This window comes from Pleuronectes platessa, chromosome 3 (genome assembly GCF_947347685.1).
Source record: "Pleuronectes platessa chromosome 3, fPlePla1.1, whole genome shotgun sequence".
Taxonomy (NCBI): Eukaryota; Metazoa; Chordata; class Actinopteri; order Pleuronectiformes; family Pleuronectidae; genus Pleuronectes; species Pleuronectes platessa.
The window spans coordinates 3,053,662-3,067,571 of NC_070628.1; the positions used below are offsets into that span (position 1 = coordinate 3,053,662).

Below are 13,910 nucleotides of genomic sequence, written 5' to 3' on the forward strand. Positions count from 1 at the left end.
TGCCCTCCATGATCTCACCAGAGGGACTCACTGACACAGAGGGAGGCTTTGGAGCGTCTGGTGTAAAACATGCAAGATCATGAAATCAACTCAGAAATATTCATTAACCAAAGTGAAGAACTTTTCAATCTCTGGTTTTGATAAGTGCTTCTTAAATATAGATGATCATTATTAACCCGGGGCGCCAGCACAGACAGAAGCAGGAACTGAGGGGTTTTTTTTCAGCCTCTTTGTGTGAATGTACAAAATAACTCAACACAAGAACCAAACTTACTGAATAGTGTTGTGTATATTATCTTTTTCAGCAGATCGGTCAAAGGTCAGAGGTCAAGATGAGCAAAGATTTGATCCAAAAGACAAATTTTCCAAGATATTTCCACAAATAGCAGAGAGACTAAATCATATACTGATCAGAACATTACTCCCCATCATATAATGATAGATGACTTATAAGTAATGTCACAAAGAAGTTAGAGATTTACATCATGCATCCTTAAAAATGGAGGTCAGCGTAAGTTCAATAAGGAAGACTTAAAACCCCATACAGATCAGCTGACTGCGGGCGGTCCTAAATATCGGGAACGCCCACAGGAGGGCTTAACCTGCATGCTGTCAGCTGATCGTGGGCGTTCCCAAACATCCAATCAGTGTCACAGTTCTCTGTTCCTCCAGTGCCCCTCCTCCTCTCTTCTCTGCTTTTCCCCGCAGGTGCAGCTCGTCCCGTTAGATGACTCGGCTCACCAGGCGCACCTGCACTCATCATCCTGCTCACCTGCTTCTCCCTCCTGCTGAAGAACTCCCGGAGCCATCAGCTACCCTGTCATCTTGCTCACCTGCTTCTCCCTCCTGCTGAAGAACTCCCGGAGCCATCAGCACTCCCTCGTCCTGCCCTCCTGCCTCTCCCCTGCGCTGAAGATCCCCTGGAGCCAGGCATCAGCACCCCGTCTATCTACCTTGTCCCATGTTAAATAAACATCCTTGAACGCACCACCTCGGTGCTCTGTGTTTTGCCTCCGCTCTGGGGTCCACCCGACTCGTATCGTAACAATCAGGCCCGCACGGTTTCCTTCAGCCAGTCACACAGCAGCTGTCAAACTTTAAAAATCCCTTCTCTCTCTTCCTCAGCCAGCGTCAATGCAGCGACTCGCACAACCCCTCCTCCACCCCAATCTCCTCCAGTCCCGAGCAGAACATTCATCACCTCTTCCGGATCCCGATGACAACCGATCACGGACTAAGGTGGCAGCTGACTGCCTGACAACATACTTGTTACTCGTAGCATCCATTGCACTTCTGTCCGTCCTGGAAGAGGGATCCCTCGCGGCTCTTCCTGAGGTTTCTACGTTTTCCCTCAAGAAGGGTTTTTCGTAGTTTTTCCTTACTCTTGTGAGGGTTAAGGACAGAGGATGTCACACTTAGGAAGTCCAATGCTCATATATGGACCATCTAAACCATCGATATACCGATGAACCACCACCAGTTTCTAGACCCCGGGGGGGGGGGGGGGGGGGGGGTATTCCTGTACGACACTCTGCTCCACCCCCTTCTAATCCTGATGACATCACACAGGGGTCTAAAATGCCAAAGACTATAAATATTCGCATTCTCTGTGCACTGTAAAAAATAAACTTGTTAAATTGAAAACCACGTCTCTCCTGATTGAACTGCCTTCTGCTGTATTCCTGCCTCTAATAGGACTATAGAGACGACCTGAAGGTTAGAAAATGACGTCATATAGTGTAGCTATGCAACAACAGATGTTTTCAACCCAGTGTGTTTGCTTGTTGGTTGTTGATATTAATCAAGATTAAAGAAAAACTACTGAGTCAATTATCATGAAACGTGGAGGTAGGATGAGGGACGGGTCAGAGAAGAACTCAGTAAAGTTTGGTGTGAATCCAGATAAGGGGGCGGACCCAGGAACCTTCTGTAAGATTGCGAGACAGTGCTGGGTTTCATGGACATGTGGATGTTTTCTACTCACACTGGACGTCTAAGTGTAGAGACGTGGAGTTGATCCGTCCGTACTGATTCTCAGACTTGCAAGAGTAGACCCAGCTGTCCCCAGAGCTGATGGAGGAGAGACGATAAACACCCTCTGGTCCTTGAAGCAGAGTTCGGTTCTCCTTGTACCAGGTGTAGTTAGCTGCTGGGTTAGCATCACTGCTGCAGGTCAGAGTCACCGAGCTGCCCTCCATGATCTCACCAGAGGGACTCACTGACACAGAGGAGGACTGTGGAGCATCTGGATTTACATGGAATTTAATGGATTTCAAGAACGTTGCAGCATCTGGATTTACATGGATTTGAATGGATTTGAAGAATGTTGCAGTATCTGGAATTTTGAAGATGTGCAAAACCTCTCGGCTTTTGAAAAATATTTACTCACATTTCACATTTATTAAGACACGTTTAGACGTTGTCTTCCCCAGCTCATTCTCAGCTGTGCAGTAATATTCTCCAGAGTCTGACAACGGGATGGATCTGAAAACCAGCTGAGCTGCTCTGTTGAGCAAAGCCTGGTTCTCCTTGTACCAGGTGTATGCAGGGGGTGGGTTAGCATCACTGCTGCAGGTCAGAGACACCGAGCTGTCCTTCAGAATGTCTCCAGGTTGACTCAGCTGCACTAAAGGAACCTTCGGAGCATCTGCAGGATATAAACACATCTTTACATGAGAATGTGGCTTTATAGAATATAGTCTTTTAATGGTTTGCAGTCGTCCCTGGTTCTCAGCATCTTTAGAGGAGTGTTTGATTTACTTTGGACACAGGAAGGCCCCTTTAGTGTTTAGTAGTTTTATCAAGTAATTATTGTTTGTATTAAATACAGACTTCACAAAACTGAACATGTCACCTCTGTCTTAGGAATCACTGAGTGGGATTTGAATGTGACCTATTCACATACATGCAAAATCTGAAGGGAAAAGTGGAAGTGAAAATGGAAGATGAGCCACTGTGATTCAAGCTTTTTCACACTTCCTGTTATCTTGTCTTTCTCTGTGTGTGGATGGGTGGGGAGAATCGTTTCTATTTGATTTATTGCTCTTAGTCTATATTCTGTTGGATATGAAAAGTGCTTTAATAACAAAGTTTAATTTGGTCTTATCACAGGATTTCTTTTTACTATTATTAAAATTTAGAAAAAACACCAGGATCAACCTGTCAAGTTTCCACTCGGGACATTTTGGAGTCAACTCACACACAGGGGACGAGTGGTGATGCTCATAAGCACAGGAATAGTTGTTTTCAGGGTGAAGGAATCCCCTGAAAGTTGGAGACGTTTCCCCGTGAACTTCTGTTCCATTCTTGTACCAGACAAAGGAGGGACGACCAGAGAGAAGACAGCTGCTGTGACAAGTCAGTGTTGGACCAATCGGAGAACAGATCACCTGAACATCTGGAACAGGAAACACACATAGAAACAGCTGTGGGACCCCAGGTTGAGAACCAGTGAACAACACAGTGACTTAGTGTTCCTCAGTACCTGTGACAGTCAGAGTTGTGCCAGGGAAACTTCTCTCCCATTCAAACGTCTGTGATTTGAATGTGAAGTGATACTGGGCTGAATCGCTCAGTCTCAGGTTCATTATCCTCAGAGTGGAGCGCCCTGGCTCTGGATCAAGGACCTGAACACGAGCTGTGAACTCTGGGTCGTTGAGTAAGTCCACAGCTTGAGGACGATACAGCTGCACATCCTTACGCTCAGCAACCAACCAGGACTTAGATGTGATAGGATTAGAGTGAGTGTTGTAACTGCAAGAGATGTCCACTGAGGAGCCTTTAAAGGCACAGATGTTCCTGTCGATGTAATTCACTCTGTTGCATGAATTTCCATGGACACCTGAAAAAAAAAAACCTTTTGACTATCACCATGACAAGTATAATCTTCACTGCTGTATTTAACAATAATTCACAGATGACTGTTACCCATGTCAGGAAATAAACAATGCAGAAAAGACACTCATTTTGCTTTACAGTAAAGACGGTGATGTTTAGAATTCCAGCTCTACATCTGTGGTTGTATTTGTGATTTGCTTTCATCACCTCCACCAGGAGGTTATGTTTTCACCCCAGTCTGTTGCCTGGTTGGTGTGCGTGCACATAACGCAACAATTACTGGAAAGATGTTGGTGCAGATCCAGGATTTTTGTTTGACTTTCATTAGCATTGCGAGAAGTGTTTTTCAAAATTTCCACGTTTTCCCAGATTCAAATTCATTGATCTTGATGGAAAATATCAGACATATTTAGAGGCCTGATATCGAGGAGTGTGTGAAATATGGAGCAGCTTGATTGAATTGAATGGACTGTTGGGCCTTGGTGGAGGAATGTGCTCTACTGCTACTGCCACTCTAGTTTGGAGTCATTCAAATTCTTTGTTTAACTGCAGAATAATATAAGTTATAAAATAAATAAGAATATTTATCATAAAGGTTTGATAACATACATCTTGTAAATAAATTACAATGTTCTTTTAATATATGATATGTCAGCTGATGTGTCAGATTTGTTTTACTCTGCATCAGCCCTCAAGTCCATTTCTGACTCTCGTCAGTGTTTGAGCTCAGAAGGTTAAAGAGCAGAACATCATTGGTCATTGGAAGAAGTAAACTCACACACTGGAGCAGAGGGGAAATCCTCGTGGCCTCTCACAGCACAGGAAATACTGTCTGCTGAATAAAAGTAGGCTGTATAAGATTTTTCTCCCGATGTCTTTTGTCCGTTCTTGAACCAGATGTAGGACGGACTGGGAGTTGGAGGACAACTGGTTTGACACTCCACACGTGACCATGAACAGTCATACGTCTTGCAAGCTGATAATTTTGTGGTGAGCACCTGGACACCTGTGTAAAGTAAAGAAACACACACATCATTTTAGACAGAGCTGTCCACATAAACAAACAATAGATTCACTGTTTCCAACTGAAATGTTACCTGTGATAGACAGAGTGACTCCAGGTGAACCAGTTAAACTCCCAGTAGGTTGGTTTGTTGTGAACCTGAACTGGTACACATCAGAGTCGCTGTCTCTCAGGTCTGTGATGGTCAGAGTGCAGGCCTTGTTTCCATAGTCATACTTCACACGACCTGTGTACTCAGAGGCTGATCTCAGATCCACAGGTTCACTATCCTGCACTTTAGTAAACCAGAACGTTTTCTCCACTGCAACATCAAGGTCATCTATTCTGGATGGGTGCCAGTAGGAGCAGCGTATTTGCACCTTCGATCCTTTTACAGCACAGATCTGAGTCGGAGTGCACCTCACCCCCCAGTCATCCTCACCCTGCACCACTGTAACCACAGCACAAAATAGAATTACCACCCTGCTGTAGGATGCCTCCACCAACCAGAGCATTTTCAGTCTGTGTTCCTCTTTCCAGAATCATATGAGGTCACTGTGAAGTTTGAGCTTTGAAATGTGAATAGTTCATCTTTTCAAATTCTCCAAAGGCAGACTAGAAACATCATGATCGAGAGGCCAGGAACAGGTTTCATGAGGCCACTGTGACCTTGACCTTCAACCACCAAAACCTCATCAGTTCATCTTTGAGTCCAAGTGATGAACATTTGCACCAAATTTGAAGAAATTCCCTCAAAGGGATCTTGAGATATTACGTTCACAAGAATCAGACAACGAGACGACCTGAACACAAGATGCCTGAGGTCACTGGGTGTCACCGGCTCTGAAACACATTTCCATGAGCAGCATTTCAACGAATGCATTGAGAGGAGAGGAATTCAGTCATGATAATAATAAATAATTTTTATTATAATAACATGTTTCAGACTCTGTTGTATTTTGAGCTTTAGACCTCGATCTGCCTGAAATCAAATGTTACCTTTGATACAAATTAATACTGATGATAATTCATTCATATATTTTCTTTCTGCATCACTTTACAGGTGGTGATCTGAAAATGAATGAATGCTTCATTTATATTTTTACTTTCTTTCTCAAACTCACTTCAGGTGAATCAGAAGTCTGAGTGTAAAATAGAGTGACAACATGAATGTAGAGGTACAGTACCTGTCACAGTGAGAAGAAGGACAACAAATCCACTGGCTGCTGCAGTTACACTCATAGTAGCTGCTGCTCTCGTCTGTGACTTCAAACAAGAAAAACGTCCACAGATAAATATTGTGCACAAGATGAAACTCAGTCACATCACAGACACGTCTACCTACAACACAGGAGAGTCCGAGAAAGTCAAACTGTTTAACACATCTTCCTTTCTCTTTACACCTTTCTGAGCAAGAAGGTGTTAAATTAAACTGTGGTTTGAACGAGTGTGAGAAACAACTTTAGTGGCAACTTTAATTGACATGCAGAATACTGTCATTAATTCTGTTGGAGCCATTTGATTTGAGAACAAGTTTGACTGTAGCTGACCAGCTGAGACTAAAACCAGCCAGTGACGTCACATTCAGCAGAATGAGGTCAATGGAACCAGGTGTTGACGAGAGACAAAGACGCTGCAGAGAAACAGATTTTCAACCGCACGCTCCTAAGTTTGTTGATTTTCATTAATTACCGTTTGATATTTTGTTACTTTGAACTTTGACCTGAATTATTTTACGTTAAGCTTCCAGTTGACTTGAAGTAGACGTCAGGCCTCCTCATATTCAAACATTCACACCACACGCAAGTCTAGACCAAACTAAAAACCAGCGATAAACATATTGTTAAGGCTGCAGTGTTGTATATTGTACAAGTGCTATAGAGTATGAGATTTGTATAACGCTGTAGTGGCTCATTGGGTGACCTGCTGTGACCTTTTCTAGCCAGTAGGGGGAGGTACCCAGTCGTCCTCTCTGGTGAATCTACTCTGTGGAGAGTTTTTTTACCTGTCTGCATCCTGTCGGCCATTTTGCTGCTCAAGCAACAAGCACACTACCTGCTTTGCTCAGATTCTGTTATATGTGTGCGTGTTGGAAGTCTTGTTATACGTCTGACTGGCTTTATTATGAAAAGGACCAATGTTGGGAGTAACGGGGTACAAAGTAACGCGTTACTGTAATTCCACTACTTTTAGCGGTAACAAGCATGTAACGAAGTACTTTTTTAAATCAAGTAACGCAGTTACAATTACTGAAATTTAAATGAGTTCGTTACTCGCGTTACTCTCTTCTGCAGGGGTGCCCAATACGTCGATCGTGATCTGTCGGTCGATCGCGAAGGTAGTGTGGGTCGATCACACGACTGGACAAGAGGCAGTCATGAGGACGCTCCGGCGAAAGTACCAGGTTTTTTTTTTTTTTCGCCGTGTCTATTAAATCTGTCTGCTCCGTGAGAGCTACAGGCTGTTACGCAAGGTGAGCCTGATTCTCTCTCCAAAGAGGAAATAGGCTCTCAGATCATAAGTTTGAGAAGCTTCTCCTCTTAAGGTAAAATAACTGCTTTGAGAGCTAGCAATGTTGTGGCTACTGGTCAGAGGTGAGAGATGAGACTTGTTAGCCCATTTTAACGTTTGTTGAGAATCTCATCTCTTATCTCTATTTACCTTTGCCTTATGAGGCATGTTTGTTAAACCATTTTGTCAACCATTTGTTAAATCACATATTCATTTATATGCAGCACCTCAAGGCACCTTTGTTTTCTCTTTTAATTAGTGTTAATACTGTAGGCAAATCACTTTTATTTCATTGGGCCTAATGTGGTAAAAAAAAAACACTGTTAAGTGACTGAGACAGCTATTTTGTATTAAGTTAAGTATTAAAAGGGATTTTTGTACTACTGCTTGATTTGAAGGCCTGTTGCCCTGTTGATTACCCAAAATATGTTTATTGTGTTTAACTGTTCAGTACTATTCATATTCATTACATTTAAATAGCAGACATAAAAGTAACTTAAAAGTTACTTTCCCTAGTAACTAATTACTTTTGATATAAAGTAACTGGTGAAGTAATTCAATTACTTTTAAAAGAAGTAACTAATAACTGTAACTAATTACTAATTTTCAGTAACTTGCCCAACACTGAAAAAGACGAACGAAAGACAGAACAAATACTGGAAGAGAGATAAAAATATAGTAAGAGTTAGGAACAACTGAACTTCAAAAATATATGAACAGAATAAAAAAAAGCCTTTAATGATCCCTGAGAGAAAATTCAGCTTTGTTGCAAAACTGTACATAACAAAGTTATAAAAGAGGAAGTTGTGATTGAACAACAAATGAAATAAACCAGACTATGAATATGAATAATGTTATGAAGAAAAAGTATAATGAACATCAGTCTCCTAAAGATGCAGCAAACAAACTAATTATGTTACTAAAATTACCAAATCTAATATTATAATAATTAATCAATCATCCTAATGAAGAATAAGTAATAATATATTATCTTTTTTGTGTAACTTATAAACCTGGATCACAGCAGTACAACATTATTCTGTCTGTAACAACATTCGAGCTTCACACCCTGAGAGAGATGTCAGAGGAAAATGGCCGCCGTGTGAACATGGTGGATTAAAACACACTTACGCCTTCTTCTTCACGTGTTTAACACCTGATGTGAGAAATACCACAAAACACTAAAGTGAAATCAATGGGCCTGATGCAAACTTTGAACAGACACCAGAGGCAACACAGCTCATCTGGTGTCAGCAGTTCACTTTGTGTTAACGGTCACATTCAAGGCGTTCATCACGTAAGTAGCAGCTCACATCCACATGAGACGTGCTCCCTCCAGTCCTCAGAGGAAATGAGTACAACTATCGACATCTGTCCATCACACATACAAACCCTGGTTAAACCCACCAAGCAAGTCTGTCACTGAGTCGAGATCATACCTCCACCAAGGCCCAACAGTCTCCCTCCATTCAATCAAGCTGCACCAGAGTTCAATCACTCATAGAAACCAGTCCTCTAAATAATCCTGACAGTTTTCATCAGTCTCACAATTATAAAGAAAGTGAAACAGGCTCCTGGCTCCGCCCCTTTATCAGGATTCCTGCCCAAATTTGATGAGTTCACGGAAAAATCTGTTTTATTTTTCTGCTGTAATTCTGCTGAAAAACAAACAAACAAATAGACAAGGAGTGAAAACAAAAGACCAAAAACATTTATTTAAGAAAGAATCATAAAATCACGATACATAATACTTCATTATCCATGTAATAACCACATTAATATCATGTATAAGACACGAGATGATTCACGTGGTGTTACCACAGCCTCAAAGCCTCATAACCAAGACGTCCAACATAGTTCAGAGGGTAACAGCAAAAAAAAAAATCTATTTATTGCAGAAAAGACAACTTCAACAACAGGCCGGCAAAATGGACAAAAGAAGGAAAACCGAACACATCAACCCACAAAGGGTCGTAGGATCTGAGAATCTTCCTTCAACCTAAACCAACATCAGAACTAAAGTTAACCGAAATAAATCTTCGAAAACTGGACGACTGGACCCATCAGAAAAGAAAAAGAAAAGAAACACAACAATACTCTTGATCTAAAGGTCATGCTTTACAAACTGCTGCTGCTGCAACCAGGGATGGAAAGATAGATACTTCCTGTTCCCTCCTAAATACTTTCATCAACCAATCACAGTGCACCTGAGTAGAGAAGAAAACAGGAAACCATGAGTAGAAAGGAAATGTACGGGTGTCTTCTCTTTATTTAAAAGTGTGGTCTTTTAGTTTGAGAGCTGGACTTGCACGTTCATATTTCGTGGTGTTTTTACTCAACACCCTGCGCTTGCACTCACACAGCTCCTGCTGGAGCTTACAGTTGCTCTGCTTGTGCTCAAACTCTGCGCTTGCACTCAGATATTTTGCTGCTTGGACAGACTTCCTGTATTTAATAACTACACATTATGGTTTCTGTAAAACTCTCTTGTACGGATGTTCTCTGAAGTCGTCCATCTTGGTTCTGTTTGTCCCAGTGGCTCTGACCTGATGCTTCACACCAGGTCTTCCTGCTCCTCTGTGTCTTCTGTCTGTGCTGCAGCAGCATCGTTCTCATACTCAGGACAGCTGTGTGACTGATGGAGGAGAGATGAGAAAATATTAATCCTCACTGGACTTTATTCATGAAACCTGCTGTTGTGCAATAGTAGGAGTAGAATTGACGTTGGCTAATTATTAATAATCATGAAATATGATTATTAAAATAATAATTATTTCTTAAAAATAATCAAAAATGATAAAGCTATTAATTAAGAAATGTAACACATTTAATTCGAAATGATACGGTTATCCATTAATAATAGTTAAAATAATCAATGAAAACAATAAAATTATCAATTAAGAATAATACAAATCTGTAATCATTGCTTATTGTCGCGGGGCACCACCCTGGTTACAGGGACCAACGATACAATCTATAAATATCAGTCTCATAATGATAAATGTCAAATCAATAATCTCAATATTTAATATTAATAATTATTTAATTAACAGTGAAGGCTACTAAGTTCGAGCACAGGCAATCATAATCCAGCTGCAATCACATACATATGCACAAATAATCACAGACTACAGATACTTTAATTACAAAAGCATTTATTAAAAAGGGGAAATAAAGTTATAATGTTATTCAATGATTCATCATTTTAACAAGCTCCGATATTTCAAAGATAAACACAGCAGCAGCACTTATCACAATTCAGAAAATACATGTAAAACCGGCGGTCTACCTATGTATGTCTGTCTCGGTGTGTGTGTGTGTGTGTGTCTGTGTCAAAGTGTCTCTCTGTGTGTGTGTGTCTATGTGTATGCATGTGAAATAAAGTTAGTGTCATTTAATGATTCATCATTTTAACAAACTCCCATATTTCAAAGATAACAACAGCAGCAGCACTTATCACAATTCAGAAAATACATGTAAAACCGGCGGTCTACCTATGTATGTCTGTCTATGTGTATGTGTGTGTGTCTGTGTCAAAGTGTCTCTCTGTGTGTGTGTGTGTATGTGTATGCATGTGAAATAAAGTTAGTGTTATTTAATGATTCATCATTTTAACAAACTCCCATATTTCAAAGATAACAACAGCAGCCGCTTATCACAATTTAGAAAAAAACATGTATTCATCTATGTGTATCTGTGTGTGTATCTGTCTGTGTCTATCAATGTGTGTCTGTGTGGGTGTGTCTGTGTGTGTGTGTGTGTGTGTGAGAGAGAGAGAGAGAGAGAGAGAAAAAGAAGGGGGCGTGGCGATGACGCAGTCACTTGGTGACGTCACATCTAAGATGGCGGCCGATCATGATTCGTGGAATCAAGGCCTAAAAACTCTCAAAATGGCGGATTGACTACAAAACAAGATGGCGGAGCCGTTATGAATTTAGAGCCAGAATGGGAGGAGAGGGAGAGAGGAGGCGTGGCAATACTAGACTCAAAATGGTGGTTTAACTTGCGTTATTCAAAATGGAGTCTATGTTAATGACACCATGTGGCCGGAGCTCACACTGGTGGTCGTCACATGAATTATACCAAGGGATTTTCAGACAAAGAGAATTCTTTGTCTCTGCTTTGGGCCGCATGGCTTCCAGATGTGTCCAGCCTCTCTGAATATAGATTTAACTATGTTACATGAACTGTATTCTAAATACAGATCGGATGTGTGTATAGGTCGGTTTAGAAGGAGAGAGAGAGAGAGAGAGCATACAAGGAGAGAGCAAAGCTCTTAAAAGCACCGTCAGAGACAAGTTACATTTACTTTACCATTCAGCACCCAAGTGGCGTTGTGTGCTGAGGTTTGACTGGTAAAGTCTCTTTAAAGTTGTTCAAACGGTCACAATGAGCTGGAGACGCTGCTCACGGCGCTTAAAAACTGTGGCACAAGGCCGTAACCGGAAACCGGAAGTGGCGAGTCGCCGCTAAACATTAGAGACTCGGCGGTCTCATACAAAACAAATACATTCAAGTATTAAAACAATACGCTACGTATTAGATTAACATCTGCCCAGACAATAAAGCCTCTTACTGTGACCTCCGCGGTGTTGCTTGCGCGTGGGGCGCGGATTTCCGGGAGTCCAGTGAATGTCTCGTTAAACCCCAGGATGCGTGCGAACGGGCGGATTCCTGGAAAACAAAATCAGTGTCCTGGCCTCTTAAGCGGTGCTCCGGTGGGTCTCGTGGTTGCAACGGAGATCAGCGCTGGGCCGAATCGAGCGAACTTCTCTTGCTCTTGGAATGGAATTCAGCTTCGTCTCTTCTGCAGGGATGATCAGCGGTAACGCCGCTGTGGATTTGGAAAGAAAGTCTGTGATGCTCGACCGGCGAGCGAGTTCCTGTGCGCAGCCTCTTCAAGTTAAAATAACAAAAGTCCTTTTGAAAATAAAAACGTCGACTGAATAAAGAAATAAAAGAAATGAAATAAAATAACTCTGGTTGCACCCTTTAGCACCTAAATCAGCTGGGAGGCCCCGAAGGGGGCCTGGTGTTGTCTTCAGAGCAGGGTAAAATGGCAGCGATGTTTGGGGTTCATGGGCTTTTAAATTACCTGAGAGGTCCTCCTCCTTGAGGAGTTGGTCATAGGATGATGCTGGCTTTAAGCCAATTGAGTGTCAGAGCTGGACCTGAGTGGGCTGGGCTTGGAAATCAGCGGGGGTTCCAAGGCATTCCCAGAACATTTTTCCACCACCAGGGGGAGATTCTTGAGCCTGCAGGAGGATGTTTTCCCGCCCAAAGTTTAACAACCCTTTGTTCCTCTCGGCTCCAGTGTCTGGTGGCACCCCGCTGGGCTCTGGCCCAACACTGCAAATAATCAAAGTTCATTCAAAACAGTTTGAACGTAGTTGTGCCCCCTGTCCATTCGTTTGTTTGTTCAATGGAAACAACCTTTTACATTTTGGGGCCGATTCAGACAAAGTAGCTGATCCAAGAAATGTTTGATCTCTTTCTCTAACATAGTGAGATGAAAACAGTGATATGGAGTCATTCTTTTGGCCTCACTGTCTGTCACCTCTCTCATCTCCACAGCTTCATTCACTTCTGATTTCAAGCTCAGAGTTTTCTTCATCCTGGATCGAAAACAACAACAAACACAACATTTGACAAGATGAACTTCATAACTCTGAAACTAGTGTTTGAAGACATTTGAAGAAGACAGTAAAAGAGCAGAGGGTGAACTGATGGATTTGTTTTACCTCGTCCACAGAGTCCAGACCAGCACTGGAACCAGCACGACCACCAGAGTCAGCCTGATGATATTCATGATTATCACTGACTTCCCTGGACAACAGACAGGAGACATTAGCAGTGTGGTTAGACTGATGACTCAGTTTTCCAGGTGATGCTGTTGGTCAGTCAGTATTGTTCATGTGCAATATGATGGACTTGATATACAGCTGTGACACATCTGGAAATCCTGAGTATTGATGGTACAAGGTTCTGGTGCATTGAAAAGGAGGGGGGGGGGGGCTGTAAAAGTCAGAGTGCTAAAATCACCTGCTCCAACAGTCAGATGTAAGGTGGTGTTACTACGTCCGTGTGTGTTCTGGGCCTCACACTGATACTTTCCACCATGTTCAGCTGTGATATCAGTGATGGTGAAGATTTGTCCTGAGGCTGTTGGTGAGTCCTCGTCCTCCTTGTACCAGGTGTAGTTAGCTGCTGGGTTAGCATCACTGCTGCAGGTCAGAGTCACTGAGCTGCCCTCCATGATCTCACCAGAGGGACTCACTGACACAGAGGGAGGCTTTGGAGCGTCTGGTGTAAAACATGCAAGATCATGAAATCAACTCAGAAATATTCATTAACCAAAGTGAAGAACTTTTCATTCTCTGGTTTTGATAAGTGCTTCTTAAATATAGATGATCATTATTAATGCGGAGCGCCAACACAGACAGAAGCAGGTACTGAGGGTTTTGTTTTCAGCCAGATTGTGTGAATGTAGAAAATAACTCAACACATGAACCAAACTTACTGAATATTATAGTGAATATTAACCTTTCAGCTGATGGGT

General features: G+C 42.1%; 1 protein-coding gene across 1 annotated transcript in view; it reads right to left on the reverse strand.

The window, feature by feature from the left end:
- Positions 1 to 1,976: 1,976 nt before the first annotated feature.
- Positions 1,977 to 13,910, reverse strand: part of LOC128437523 (B-cell receptor CD22) — a 175,553-nt gene continuing 163,619 nt past the window's right edge. The window contains exons 10-15 of the mRNA XM_053419716.1: positions 4,935 to 5,291; positions 4,616 to 4,843; positions 3,485 to 3,841; positions 3,200 to 3,397; positions 2,390 to 2,647; positions 1,977 to 2,245 (exon numbers count right to left, since the gene is read on the reverse strand). Coding sequence (XP_053275691.1) covers positions 1,977 to 2,245; positions 2,390 to 2,647; positions 3,200 to 3,397; positions 3,485 to 3,841; positions 4,616 to 4,843; positions 4,935 to 5,291 — 1,667 coding nt within the window. The remainder of the gene's footprint in view (positions 2,246 to 2,389; positions 2,648 to 3,199; positions 3,398 to 3,484; positions 3,842 to 4,615; positions 4,844 to 4,934; positions 5,292 to 13,910) is intronic.